This window comes from Papaver somniferum, chromosome 6 (genome assembly GCF_003573695.1).
Source record: "Papaver somniferum cultivar HN1 chromosome 6, ASM357369v1, whole genome shotgun sequence".
NCBI lineage: Eukaryota > Viridiplantae > Streptophyta > Magnoliopsida > Ranunculales > Papaveraceae > Papaver > Papaver somniferum.
The window spans coordinates 114,743,993-114,758,261 of NC_039363.1; the positions used below are offsets into that span (position 1 = coordinate 114,743,993).

At 36.0% G+C, this 14,269-nt stretch overlaps 3 protein-coding genes across 3 annotated transcripts; 2 read left to right on the forward strand and 1 right to left on the reverse strand.

The window, feature by feature from the left end:
- Window positions 1–2,280: 2,280 nt before the first annotated feature.
- Window positions 2,281–3,857, forward strand: LOC113288943. The gene has a single exon (XM_026538101.1). It carries the CDS (start codon window positions 2,656–2,658, stop codon window positions 3,436–3,438), a length of 783 nt encoding a protein of 260 aa, XP_026393886.1. The 5' UTR covers window positions 2,281–2,655; the 3' UTR covers window positions 3,439–3,857.
- A 716-nt stretch (window positions 3,858–4,573) lies between these two features.
- LOC113286068 (DNA-directed RNA polymerase I subunit RPA12-like) lies at window positions 4,574–8,038 on the reverse strand. Its single transcript, XM_026534786.1, has 5 exons — window positions 7,795–8,038; window positions 6,681–6,721; window positions 5,228–5,311; window positions 5,086–5,142; window positions 4,574–4,948 (listed from the first exon to the last, which is right to left on the reverse strand). The coding sequence occupies exons 1-5, from the start codon at window positions 7,910–7,912 to the stop codon at window positions 4,871–4,873; spliced, it is 378 nt and encodes a 125-aa protein (XP_026390571.1). The 5' UTR covers window positions 7,913–8,038; the 3' UTR covers window positions 4,574–4,870.
- Window positions 8,039–8,210: 172 nt separating this feature from the next.
- Window positions 8,211–12,975, forward strand: LOC113288944 (3-dehydroquinate synthase, chloroplastic-like). Its single transcript, XM_026538102.1, has 8 exons — window positions 8,211–8,632; window positions 10,209–10,359; window positions 10,447–10,614; window positions 10,690–10,916; window positions 11,362–11,485; window positions 12,246–12,308; window positions 12,385–12,528; window positions 12,627–12,975. The coding sequence occupies exons 1-8, from the start codon at window positions 8,313–8,315 to the stop codon at window positions 12,756–12,758; spliced, it is 1,329 nt and encodes a 442-aa protein (XP_026393887.1). The 5' UTR covers window positions 8,211–8,312; the 3' UTR covers window positions 12,759–12,975.
- The last annotated feature ends 1,294 nt before the right edge of the window (window positions 12,976–14,269 follow it).

A 14,269-nucleotide genomic window follows, 5' to 3' on the forward strand; every position in this document is an offset into this window, starting at 1 on the left:
TTGCCTGAAAGCTAGAAACCACTGCTACATAAGAGCATCCGAAGAAAACAATATCATCAGAAGCACACAACTTTTTGTCATCAGAAACTCCGACATCAATCAGTTTATTGTAGTTGACTACCGTAGTTTCTTTCTTCTCATCAGAGAATTTAGGGTTAATCGTATCCTTCTTCAGCGTAACAAAGTTAGAGCCTTCATTGATTGGATCTAGATGTAGGACACCTGAGTGAGGGATTTCAGCGATGTAACTCTTTGTATCTTCAACCACACAGACAAATGGAGATGCAAAACCTTCATCAACTAAATTATCAGATCCAAGAGTTAGATTACTTGGGGTCGTAAATCGTTCTGTTTTATCGCAGAAAGAATTGATTCCAAGTAGCTGATTAACAAAGAGCTTACGAGAAATAAGATTTAATTCCAGTTAATTCAACAACTGGCAGATCTGATCCACCTCCATGAAAGAAGAAAAAAAAAACTCTAATAACAAACACATACCACTTTGATTACCACAGACCAAATTGTTTACCACCAAGTTCTTAACCAGTACCTCGAAGACAAAAAATAACAAAACAAAGCACTACCAAAGAAACTAAATCGATCTCTAAAAATACACTGGTAATAGAAGTTCCAAACACAAGAAAGAACTAGTAGAAACAAAAGCAGGGTTTAGAAAGGAGAATGATGAAAATATTTTTAATGGAGGGATCGATGGGATTAGGCTTGAATGAATCACTTTGTTTAGTTTCATAAGTCTGTAGACAGGAATTACTCATAGGAAGAGGTTAGGTGATGATGAAAAGAGGTGTGTTAATGGTGGAAATGATTCAACTCGGCTTAACCGGTTTGCAGAGCAGGAACCGGAGGAAAGAGAAAACCGCTCATCCATAAATTAAAAATACTTTCTTTAGTTCATCTTACTCTCGTTCTGGTATCCCTAAGCCAAAATATGCAATGTGTAGAAAGATATAAGCTCAAATTAGTTGTAGTTGTAGGGAAAAAAAAATCAAGCCCAACCAAGCTCCTTCCATTTGTAACTCTTGGTTCGGCCACTGCTTACACGCACCTCAAGTGCTCATGGCGACTGTTTCTAGATGGTTAGAATCATTCCCACCAAGTTCCCATTTGGAATTACTCATAGGAAGAGATTGGGTGATGATGAAAAATGTGCGTTAATGGTGGAAATGATTCAACTCGACTTAACCGGTTTGCAGAGCAGGAACCGGAGGAAAAAGAAAACCGCTCATCCATAAATTAAAAATATTTTCTTTAATTCGGGTTATTCCAGGTACTCCTAAACCAAAATATGCAATATGTAGAAAAATATAAGCTCAAATTAGTTATAGTTGTAGAAAGAAAAAATTAAGCCCAACCAAGCTCCTTCCATTCGTAACTCTTGGTTGGGCCACTACTTACGCACACCTCAATTGCTCATGGCGACTTTTCCTAGTGGTTAGAATAATCCCCACCAAGTTCCCATTTGGAATGCTTCCTAGTGGTGAGAATCATCCTCACCGTGGCAGTCACCACGTGTCTTCACTAGAATGGAATGGTGATGATGAAAAAAATTGGACGAAAGTAAAAGATAGAGACGTGTTTGGTGTCTCTCAAAAAGCAGCCAAAAATGCATACTCGAGGCCTGATGGTGAAACGGTGATTCAGACTCATAGCAACCGGCTAACCGCCTCTTCATCACAAAAGAAAAGAAAAGAAAAATGCGTTCCGTACGTAGAATAATATCATGTTACCGAATCCATCAGCCATTCATTGTTCCACACGTGGAGATCCTGTCCCTTTAGATCTACTTCCTAGAGATAAGCACCACCAAACAGTAAAGACGAAGTTTCGTAGAACACCACGTGTCAGACTGAAACAGTAAAGTAATTTAGTTAGATAAAAAATGTTACACTTTATCTTTAACTAAAGCAATTCCCGTCCACGTGATATTAAACAGCGACATAATCACCAGTTTCTTTTAAAGTAGGTTCTACACAAAATCTAATGGTGTACGAAATCCGCCATGTTTTTATGTGCGGGGCCCACTTAAATCTAGCGGTGTAGGTTACATCTGACGTTTGATATCAATGTAATGCCCATAAAGATATTGTTAATCAAACGGTTGTTTTTGATTTGGCGGTTACCGACCTACAGTAGTTTAAGTCTCGGGGCATGTGAATATGGTAACCTATTGTATCGGTTGTCGGCAAATTAAATAAGAAAATAAAAAACTGACCGTTATAATTCTTCTTTTTGTTCTCTATAAAACGTTGATTCAACCCAGCAAAGAGGATCTGAGAACTGGAAGAAATTATCTACCAAAAAAAAAAAAATCTAATTCTTTTCTTTCTGTTAAATCTATATATACATACCTAATTTAGAGCTCCCTAATTTATCCAGTAGCATATTTTTAGTATTTTGATTTTAATTTCTTGTTCTAAGTTTTTCTTAGGGATCAATCTTCTCTGTTATATTTAAAAGGAGTGATAAGATCTGTTTATTTTTGTTCTTCTTCTTTTCTGTGAATTAATCTAGGTTTTTCTTCTCAGTCCGGTTTTTGATCTATAATTTTTACAAGATCATTACCTTCTTCTAGTTATAATTTTTTTTTTTCTATTTTTAGTTTCTTGAATCAGAGAATTCATCAATCAATCAACAATGGAGGCTGTGTTATTACAATCATCAAACTCAGATAACCATCATCATCATCATCATCAATCAATTGCTCTAAACAGAAACCGGTATATTCAGAATCCTAATATTATTTCAAGATCTTCTGAGAATTTTTCTCCTTATCCAAACATCCATGGAGGAGGTGGTGGTGGTGGTGCAACTTTTCACTCTGTTCCTTCTTATTATTCTTCTGTACCAATAATCAATCAGAAACAACCACCACTTCTTCCTCTTCCTATTATTACTAAGAAACCTTACGCTTCACTTCCTCTTATTCCAATCAGACCCAACAACAACTATAATAACAAACCAAATCTTCTTCCAGTTTCTTCATCACCTATCAGGAAAAACAATAACAGATCATCATCAACAAGAGACCAGCCAGATCATAATCTGTATTCATCAAAGAAGAAATCGAAATCTTCTTCTGTTATTAGTCCAAAGAAACAAATGCTACCAATCACTGTAAAAGGAGGAGGTGATGTTAATTTTATGATTAGTTCTATACGATTAGGACCAGAACCTTGTGATATTCCAAAACAAGTTTCTAAGGTTATGAAGCAGCAGCAGCCCATGGCTGTGAAAGTTATGGATATCGACGAGGAGTTTACTGGTTTGATTTTTGCTCTTGCTCCTCCACCAAGTAGTTTGCCATTGCCGAAATTTTCAATGAGGCCTAGGCTTAGCTGTAATGCGGAAGCAGTTGGATGTGGTGGGATCGATAACGGTGCTACTGATAATCTCTGCAGAATGTTACGTCTCCGGTGAAAAGTTAGTTGTTCAAATTACTTATCCTCAGTCACACCAGGTTGTTGTGGTGGTGGTGGCACTGGGTGAACTCAGACTTTCCATAGTTGGTCTTGGAGTTTTAAGGGTATTCTGTAAATAAATAAGGTTTTCGTTTTCTTATTTTTGGTTTAGGAAGTTGTGATCGCCTTGCTTTTTTTACTAGAGGTGCACAAAAAAGAGAAAGAACAAAAAAATCTCTTGTTTTAGTGATGAAGAAGACATAAGCTGGTCTTTCTTTTTATTTCAGTTTTATGAATTATTATGTATCTCCATTTATTATGCTAGGATTATCTGTAATGCCATTTCCTCCACCATAGGGGAATATGAGCTTTTGTTTCTTTATGTTGTGCAAGAAGTATTAGTAATGCAAATAAACTTTGGCAAATTAGTTTTGAATCTTTTGAAATCTTGTTGATATGTTATGCTCGTTCCAAAGTTGATGGCTTGATTTAAATTAAATTCTGTCCCTCCAGCAATTTAGACGAATATAATTTCATATAGATCTGACCGATTTAATTGTCTCTGGATGTGTTTTCGGGATCATGGGATAACCCATGCATATGAGCTGGGGTAATTTCTCCAAAACATGTTCGAACATGTCTTAAATATTTTCAGAATCAGTACTTGGATTATATTTCTGGCGGTATAGGAATTATAGTTTTTCCTAGAATAAGGAAGGGGTCAAGGAAGGTCACTTTCTTAAACTTTCTTAAGCTTTCTCAATGGACAGTTGAGACAAGTAGACAACCATCCCTGACCAATACAATTGGAAGGTTTATAACCCAGTCTTAACAAGTGGTCTCGGATATACGAACTAGCCATATTTTATCTCAAATGCCATCAAACAAGACCCTACTGGTTCAACGTGTAAAGACAGGCAATGAAACCAGAGACATACAAGTTTGGATCAATAACCCCACTGGCCCAGTCCTCGGACAAAACTCATGGACAAGACTTCTCTGTTATATGTTGCATCCATGACACAGTGGTAACACATCAGAGATCCACAAGTAAACAACTATTTGATTGGTCAGAAATGCATCATATTGCTCTACTCTAAAGTCTTACCAACACCCCTTGAAGCATTGAAGCTCACCTTAGTAAACTGACGATATATCTCATGAAAAATGGCAAAAAAAGTACAATATTGGTGGCAATGGTCTCTAGACAGCTGTTTTTGTTTTCTTTTTCAAACTTCTACCAGTACAAAATTTTCAAAGAGAACGAGCAGCTAAAATACAACTTTTTCATTATGGAGGCCGAAATACAAAATGTAATGTGGAGCACACCACATACCATCTTTGCAAAATTGGTAATCTACCCCTTTCTAGTCCTTTGTAATTGCAGGGCGCCAGAAGATTTTAGGTTTTACCTAGGATGATGTCTTTGTTCAGATACTTCAAATGAATACTCAAGAATTTTCATTATACTTGTGTCCGCATTTACGGCACTCGTAGAATACTGTCTGCCCTTCATCAGCAGACCGCAACTGCACAAGCGTAGAAATAGAAGAAGTGGAACAAGATTAGACGAGTGAGTCCTAAACATGGTTCATCCTATGATGCAGAAAACAAACAAAAAGGATTTTGGAGGGCAACGAAAAATGTGATGTCTTAAATTATTCACCTGCTTCGTGTGATATTCAAGCTGTGGGTTAGCACACTTCGGACAAGCTTGATTCACCTGTTCCAGACCAGATACATTATTAAAATTGTGCATGTTAAACAAGTAAAATACACACCATTTAGAAAGGGATGCGAGTACTTACTGTAGATCTTTGTACTTGCCCCTCATCAGTTGAGATTCCATCTACTTTAACAAATGGTTCAATTCGCAGCTCTCTTCTAATATCCTAATGAAATTTGGAAAAAGCAAAATTGATTGAATCATGGTTGCTATTAACAAGGCTTGGGAGTAGTATGAATGTTTTCGTTTCTTTCTTTCTTTCTTTTTGTTTTCAATTGACAACTATTACATCACTCCATAAAACAAATATATGAGGAAGACATAGTTAAAACTCCCAGAATTATATCACTCCATAAAACAAATAAATAAGGAAGACATAGTTAAAACTCCCAGAATAATGATCAAACAAAGGAAAAACTCTTAGGAGGCTTTTGCCATTTTTACTAGGTTCACAAAACTGTTGAGATAGCATCTCTTAGTTTCTATCTATTTCATTTCATCTCATTTGTCATGTGTTACATATACATAAGGCAACTACAACTGTGAATATTTGGGAAACAACATATGTTGCAAGGAAAACAATATATAATCTCAATGAAACAGACTGCAAACCCGACTTATAGATGTACAGCTGCAGCAGCAGAGAAAGCAGCAGCAGAGAAACAATGCTTCGTACGAACACAAGAAAGAAATAAAGCTTGGTTATAAACCACACACAGATGATCAAATAGCTTAGTATTGCCTTGACATTGCTATTATCAATGTGTTACCAAAAAGAAGGGAGACACTGATGTATATTTCAGAAGGATGTCGGGAATGAGACATACAAAACCCTGCAAATTTTATGGCTTTCTCTCTAGTGTTATGCTCAATTGCTGAGAACCAAACTTTAGGAAGGTTTACAAAACTGTTGAGATAGCATCTCTTAGTTTCTATCTATTTCATTTTCATCTCATTTGTCATGTGTTACATATACACAAGGCAACTACAACTGTGAATATTTGGGAAACAACATATGCTGCAAGGAAAACAATATATAATCTCAATGAAACAGACTGCAAACCCGACTTATAGATGCACAGCTGCAGCAGCAGAGAAGCAATGCTTCGTGCGAACACAAGAAAGAAATAAAGTTTGGTTATAAACCACACACAGATGATCAAATAGCTTAGTATTGCCTTGACATTGCTATTATCAATGTGTTACCAAAAAGAAGGGAGATACACTGATGTATATTTCAGAAGGATGTCGGGAATGAGACATACAAAACCCTGCAAATTTTATGGCTTTCTCTCTAGTGTTATGCGCAATTGCTGAGAAATATAGATTGAAAACATCGTCACCCACTTTTCTTATTCTTCTACTCATAAACAACGAGTCATACAACTACTTCAAGAAATAACGATTGAGAGGAAAAATCTAGATGACCAGGATTTTCACATATACAAATGTTCTGGCTCTGATAAGAAGAATTTACTGATGACTTAGCTTTCAAGATGCAGTGATCTTAGGTTTAAAGAAAGGAACAAGCTTACCTCAGCCGTCACAGTATAGCTTGTTTCTTTTCCAGCAATCTCTGGGAGAAGCAAAAACTCAAATTAGGGGCACGCATAACTGTATAAGCAAATATAAAACTAAGTTTTATATTGTTGATCTTAAACAATGCAAATAATATAACGGGCACAGAATAATATAAAGGAAAGGAAATAATTCGTCTTTCACTATGTAATCGCACCAAAAACAGAAAACATACACTAACAAAGTAAAATCCACAAAATTGAACTTCCAGTGTCACACAAGAATTGTTGAAAAAAAACAACCACTATGGAACAAACAAAGTAAAATCCACATCAAGCATCATTTATGTCATATTTTCAATTCTTCGAACCTATAAAGCTGCATTACAAAATAGCTCAGGTTTTATCGCTGTTGCTAGGTGGGTAGCTCACAATTCATAGATCAATTGTCCATTAACGAGGGAAAGACATAATGTCATATGACTGATATCCCATCCAAAAAAGAGAAGAACAGCTAAAGAAGGTAGTAAGGTCTCACTCCAAACAACCAAGAGTTGCAAGAGCTACCTCCAATAAGAACGAGAGCGCTAACGCCTAGAAATTTACAATAGAACTTTTAAGTCACCAAGCATCATTTAAATCATAGTCATTTCAAATCTTCGAACCTACAAAGCTATATTACAACTTGTTAGGTGGTTAGCTCACAATTCATATACCAATATTCCACTGAAGAAGGAAAGACGGAATCATATTACTCTTATCCCATCCAAAAAAGAGAGGAGCAGTAAAGTAGGCACTGAGGTCACACTCCAAGACCAAGAGCTGCAAAAGCTACTACTTTGAGTGTTTTGAAATTGAGCGAGGTTACTCTTAAAGTTACAATTGAAACTTTACATCTAACCAATGTGGATATCCTAACATTTTATTTGCTATGTAATTGTGTTGTACACAAGTTCCAGAAATTAGGTCACTACTGACAAGGCTTAAATTATCCATCAAAATAACCTGGCCCAATTTCAAAACCCTAGTTCTTGTCAAACGTAATTTAAAGGCTCAACAAAACTACTGATTTCTAATCAAAATCAAAACTTCAAACACAAATAGAAAAGCTAAAGTATACAGGAAACTTTACCTTTAAGTTTTCTCTTTGAGTTGCATAATTTGCACTTTGTGTACTTATACGACTCCAAAGATAACAAAGTACCACATAAGTCGCAGAACAAGAAATCACGAGCTCTACAATACGCCATTTCAGTGTTTCTACTGCTTCAGATTTCAGATGAAATCGGTGGAGATGTCGATTATTCCAGCTATAACCTCACTAATGGCGACTAAATTAGATTTCCAGCAGATCCTTTTAGGGTTTTAGAAGTTTGCCGTTTGTCAGTGTATTGAGAGGGTTTTACAGCAAGAAAAAAGCTTTTGGGTAGTTAAAAGGATATTTCAGTCTTTTCGACGTCAAAGAGGGTAGGCGGGTATTTTCGCACGTGCAACATATGTGCTTTTAACGATTTTCACGATTTTTCAATAATTCTCACCAACCCCCAAGAGGCTGCTACTTCAACTACTTCATCTCGTCTGGTTTCAAAAATAATCAGAAGAAGTTTTGTTTTGTTTCGTTTCCCTCTCTAATTCTTCCCCAATTTTTTGATGGCTTCTTCTACTACTTCTTCACCTTCTCTTAATTTGGCTATTAAGAATTCGTGTGTACGAGAAAATTCTGATCTATTTCTTAGAGGGAGGAATTTATCACTGAAATCTTCATTTATACGTTCAAGTTCATTACGATTGAATAGAATTGGATCTTTAAACATTCAATCGAAGAGTAGAATTATATCTGCAAATTCAGCTCAAGTAATGGAACAATCTTCAATTAGGGCACCAACTATTGTTGATGTTGATTTGGGTAATAGAAGTTATCCGATCTATATTGGTTCTGGACTTCTTGAACAACCTGATCTTCTTCAGAGGTAATACTTTGTTTTTCATGTTTTTTATTTCATTTCTAATATTTTATTTGTTTACCAGTCCCCCTTAGGCAGAAAGTAACTACTAGTTGTTTGCCTGTTCAGTCAAAGTGGATATTTCCAAAGTTGAATAATGCCATTTTTATTAGCATTGAAGGTTCAAATTTTGGAGATGCTTTGATCACTTGACTAAGTAGATACTGGTTCTAGCGTGGAATATCCTTATGTTATGTGATATCATGAGTAATTTGAGCAAGTGTGTTGCATGCTTTTGAATTTTAGTGTTGTTGTCCGTTTCCAACTGATATTATATGTGATGTCATAAGTAATTTGAGCAAGTGTGTTGCATGCCGCTTTGTTCGTTTTGCAGTGCTTGGCATGTGTTTTACAGTCATATATGCAAGCCATAGATATGTAGATTGTGCATCATGTATGTATAACAGTAGTTTTAAGAAGGTGAAACCAAAGTTCTTCTGGTTATTCCTAGATGCTGTTTCTGTACAAACAAAGAAGGTAAGAGTAAGAGATGAAAAGACTTAGTTGTATGTCAATCTCTCATTTATAAATCTCTTAAATAACCGTGGTTTGGATTTCACTAGAGTTTCAATTAAGGGAGCAGAAAATGAGAAATATACATGTTAGTACTTCAGAAATTATGACATGGCCTGAGAAGCTTTAATATACTATCTGCTATCAATCAGTGCTCCGATTTGGCAGAATTTAGCATTATTCTTTCTGAGGATGATGTACTGTGTTCAGGACTTGGGACAACTAGGAAATAACTCAGTAATTCTAGGCAGAGATTTAGGAGTGTACTTTGTGAAGGAAAACTTGAGCTTCAAATTCTATTCATTAAAAAGATTATACAGGATGTGGTACTCTGATAAGTTTCATAAGTGGAATCTAGTAGGTGATGGGTAGTGAGCTGCACTGAAAACTTTATATCCCACAGTTTGGTTCATGAAATTCATGGACAGGTTGCACTAGAATAGGATTTGTGCAGTCAAACTTTCGTTTGGCTATCCAAACATTAAAGCAATCACTGTATACTATACATCCATGCGCCCCTCATTTTATCCTGGGTTTTGAGTATGATAATAGCTGTCTGGGAGTAGTAAGGTTAATGATGTCCTTACATATTTTTCATCTCTATTGGGCCCAAAATATTGCAAAATGGTTCTGTTTTATGGCCTCAAACATACATCAATAAAAACTTAAATAGAGCAAGTGTATGCACATCAAATGACCTGCAAACCAAGTTGGTAGCAGTAATAGCGTGTATAAGTAGCTGTGAATACGTCTCCTCTTTGTCACCAAGGCTCCGTCCATTGCTTGAACCAGTTGAATTGTGGGTGGGTAGTTTTATTTTCTTTATTATTATTATTATCTTTTATCTATTAATTTTTGTTGAACTTTGTCAGTGATGAGGTGTGACTTGTGATTGGAACTTCTTAATATGGGCATGAGTTGTCTTCTTGTTTTCTTGAATGGAATCAAATTTTGCACGGTTCAAATATAAAATTAATGTGTTGCGATAGTCATTAGAGATGAATTTATATGTTCTTTGTTGTTCAATCAGGCACGTACATGGGAAGAGAGTACTCGTGGTAACTAATACGACAGTTGCACCATTATACCTAGATAAAGTTGTCAGCGCATTAACTCATGGAAATCCGAGTATTTCGGTTGAGAGTGTGGTTTTGCCAGATGGAGAGAAATACAAAAATATGGTAGGTATCTGCTATTCTGATTATTTTATCTTTTTCAGTTCATATTGGAGCTTGAATTTTGATGTTTGCTTATGTATTTGTCAACAGGATACTCTGATGAAAGTTTTTGACAAGGCCATAGGATCTCGATTTGATCGTCGTTCCACATTTGTCGCTCTTGGAGGTGGTGTTATAGGTGACATGTGTGGTTATGCTGCAGCTTCTTTCCTTCGTGGTGTAAACTTCATTCAAATTCCAACTACAGTCATGGCACAGGTTTGTTGCTGACTCTGTTTTACTTTTTCTTGTTGAAAGACATATTGGTTTAATCCTTTGACTTTCTTTCGTCAGGTGGATTCCTCTGTTGGGGGAAAAACTGGAATCAACCACACACTGGGGAAAAACTTGATTGGTGCTTTCTACCAGCCCCAATGTGTACTTGTAGATACAGACACATTACATACACTGCCTGAGAGGGAATTAGCTTCTGGTTTTGCTGAAGTTATAAAATATGGACTCATTAGGGATGCTGAGTTCTTCGAGTGGCAAGAAAAAAATATGGACTCTCTGTTGGCGAGGTATTGATATTACTTAGATTCATGAATTCTGTGATGCTATGCAGCAAACAGACAACAGCTACCTAAATATGGATAATGTGAAGGTTCATGTTTTCTTTCTACCAGAAACATACTCCCATGTAACGATGTTAACTGATTCCGCGAGTGATAGCTTCTTTTGTGGTTACTGAAGCCTACCACTGAAACTATATTCATCTGTTGTTTTTTATAGTGAGACATGTGCAACTCATTTAGAGCTTCCTCGATAGGATTCTCCTCTCATTCACAATATAAGTTCAGAGTGATACAAGCCCATCTGTTGTTATTACTGTAGTTAAGCTGCAAACATTGATTTATAATGTTTATATCTACCTTGTAATTTCATTTGCTGTTTGCTTAGATGCTTGGCCAAGCTTCGATATCATAATGAGATCATATGCTAATTGGAATGTTGAATTATGTGCAGGGATCCCAGTGCACTAGCATATGCAATCAAGCGTTCATGTGAAAACAAGGCAGAGGTTGTATCCTTGGACGAGAAGGAAGGTGGAGTGAGAGCAACGCTGAACTTGGGTCATACCTTTGGACATGTAAGTTTCATGTCTTCGGCACTATAATTGTGATCCATACCTGTTTTATTGACCTGTTGTGTTTATACATTTTACAATCCAATTTCTTAACTTTGGCATGCATGGTCGTATGTTTTTTCTGACAATTCAGCTTTTAACACGTTTTGTGGCAAAAAGGCATGTTTATGGATCGTATTTGACATAGTTGTTGAAAGATATGAGTAAATGCATGTATCCTAACATACATTCTAGAAAAGTTTGTCTTTCCCTTTGTTAAGTTGCATATAGACCATATAGCTTTCCATTTGTCATTTTTTCCATGGTTTCGATTCGTCAGATTCATTTAGGAATTAATGGGATAGAAGATGGATTTTCTTAATTTCTACCTTAAGCAGGTGTTTTTGTCGATTTCCTACAATAGTGATGAATCAACATTATCCTAGGTAGTAGTGCTAGAGCATACTAGCAGTCAGGCATTCAGGTGTATCATCATTTGTGTCGTGTTGTGTTGACTAAAAAGAATTCTCAGCACTACGTATGACTTGTGCTTATGTTATAAAGAAAGATATGAAGCATTGCTGGCATTGGCTAAACAGATAAATGCATATCACTTTCTGCAAATTTTGAGAATACCTTAGCAATGAGTGGAGCTTTATCAGTTTTCTCAATCTATAACCAGTGATCTTGCACTTTTTGACGCATTGATCTGCTGAAGTTGTGATGTATGGCTTTATGAAACACTAATTAAAATGTTACCATTTCCCGCTGTTATATTTTTCAGGCAATTGAAACAGGATTTGGCTATGGTCAATGGCTCCATGGAGAAGCTGTAGCAGCTGGAACGGTACATCATTCTTTTGCACCTTTTAATTTTCCTCCATCGATTTTTTATTTGCTGAGAAGTATATTTGATCATGCAGGTCATGGCAGTAGATATGTCTTACCGTCTAGGTTGGATTGATGAATCAATTGTGAAGCGGACATACGATATTTTACAAAAGGCTAAGCTGCCGATTACCCCACCAGATGTGATGACTGTAGAGATGTTCAAGTCTTTCATGGCTGTAAGAAACAAGATAACTCAACACAATGCATTTTCTGAATGTTGGTTTCTTCTCTATGATGTTTACTCTACTTTTGGATCTTTTGGTGTATTGTTTAGGTTGATAAGAAGGTGGCTGATGGACTACTAAGGCTCATCCTTCTCAAAGGTCCTCTCGGCAATTGTGTTTTTACAGGTGATTACGATAGAAAAGCCCTAGACGAGACCCTTCGTGCATTCTGCAAGTCTTAATTTAATGCCGACCTTGGTTGGGCTCATTTCTTCATCAACCATGTGCAGTTTTGTGTTATTTTCTTTTATAGACTATAGACTCATCTGTTGACGTGAAACCACATTGTTTCTGCATATGTAATTTAATGACTTCCTAGATTTGCCATCAGCGAATGTATTACTATAGAGCCTCATACTTACATCTTACTATAATAAAAAACAAGTTTAGTTTTTCAAATTTGGGTGCATGTTACATGGGCCTGTACTCAAAAAAAAATTGTTTGATAACCAAAAGTTTTATTGAAAGTACAACACAATATTTTGACCCTTTACAAGACCAATATTCTGTTCTGTTGTTTAGCTTTCAAAACAACAGAACAGAAGTCATTAGACATATATTTTTTCTGTGAGCTCGACAGTCGACTCCATTTTGCTAAACACCACATCATTCAGAATTATCTTTGTTCTCTAGTCACAAGATGATGTTCTGTTTTTCAGAATGCGTCCTTGTAATCTATTTTTATCCTGATACTGCTTGGATTTAACTCTCTAGCCCATTGCACTGTTCTGAGTATTGATAATCCTTCAGCTGCTGTTGGTCATGTGGTGATTCTTGCGAAGAAATAAATATCAACAATTGTATTGTTCAGCCACTAAATTATGCCCAAGTGGAAATTGTATAACTACCCCTCCTTTTCAGGGGTCTACACAAATACCCCTAAGCGATTTATAAATACTCCTAAGGGGTTTATTTTAGGTTTTTAGGGTCTAATTTTTGGCACATAAAAAATTATATTAAGTTAATTCAATCTCCGGAGGAGGTTGGGTTGACGTTTTCACGTGTCAAGGACATACTAGTTCATTTTCATTATCCAAAAAAATACTAGTTCATTTTCATTATCCACTTAAAATATACCTCTTAGGGGTATTTAAATAAAATGGAGGGATATTTTTGAAGGTCTTGAATTCTATGGATATTTAATTAATGTACCCTTATGCCAACTCCATAAGATCCATAGATTCTATGGATATCTATGAATTCTATGGATATTTAATCTGACTCATCATCATCATCATAGGAAGCACCCACATAGAAAATAACATTATCATCCAAGCTATTGGTATCAGAATGTTGGCCTGCTTTCTTTGTTTTAACAACCACTTCCCCTGAGTGTTCTTTCCATTCGTTTATGAAACTGTGAATTCTCATTACACACTCCACAGTATTTGGCTTAACCTTATTGAAAACAACCTCATTTATGTGATACTAAACAACTCCTTCCATTCCCATAAGTCAGATGAGAACCAGGACCTTACCCAAGACATAGAATCTGTATTATAACCGGGCATTTGAATGCCTAACTCAAACCATACAACTCTAGTTAATGAACAATGTACAAATAAATGAGTTGATGTTTCAGGATGATTATCATTACATAATATGCTTACAGAATCTACATGCTTCAACACCGCATTCATTTTTGTTTTTAATGGTAAGACATCAACTTCCATTTTCCAAGTAAATAAAGCGA

Bases quoted from the DNA above. Each gene is read 5' to 3' on its own strand.
- LOC113288943 (XM_026538101.1), top strand. From the start codon at position 2,656: ATGGAGGCTGTGTTATTACAATCATCAAACTCAGATAACCATCATCAT.
- LOC113286068 (XM_026534786.1), bottom strand. From the start codon at position 7,912: ATGGCGTATTGTAGAGCTCGTGATTTCTTGTTCTGCGACTTATGTGGT. The intron at 5,143-5,227 runs GTAAGTACTCGC...GGTCTGGAACAG, and splicing joins GGCAAGTACAAAGATCTACA to GTGAATCAAGCTTGTCCGAA. The intron at 4,949-5,085 runs GTGAATAATTTA...ACGCTTGTGCAG, and splicing joins TTGAATATCACACGAAGCAG to TTGCGGTCTGCTGATGAAGG.
- LOC113288944 (XM_026538102.1), top strand. From the start codon at position 8,313: ATGGCTTCTTCTACTACTTCTTCACCTTCTCTTAATTTGGCTATTAAG. The intron at 8,633-10,208 runs GTAATACTTTGT...TTGTTCAATCAG, and splicing joins CAACCTGATCTTCTTCAGAG to GCACGTACATGGGAAGAGAG. The intron at 11,486-12,245 runs GTAAGTTTCATG...TATATTTTTCAG, and splicing joins TGGGTCATACCTTTGGACAT to GCAATTGAAACAGGATTTGG.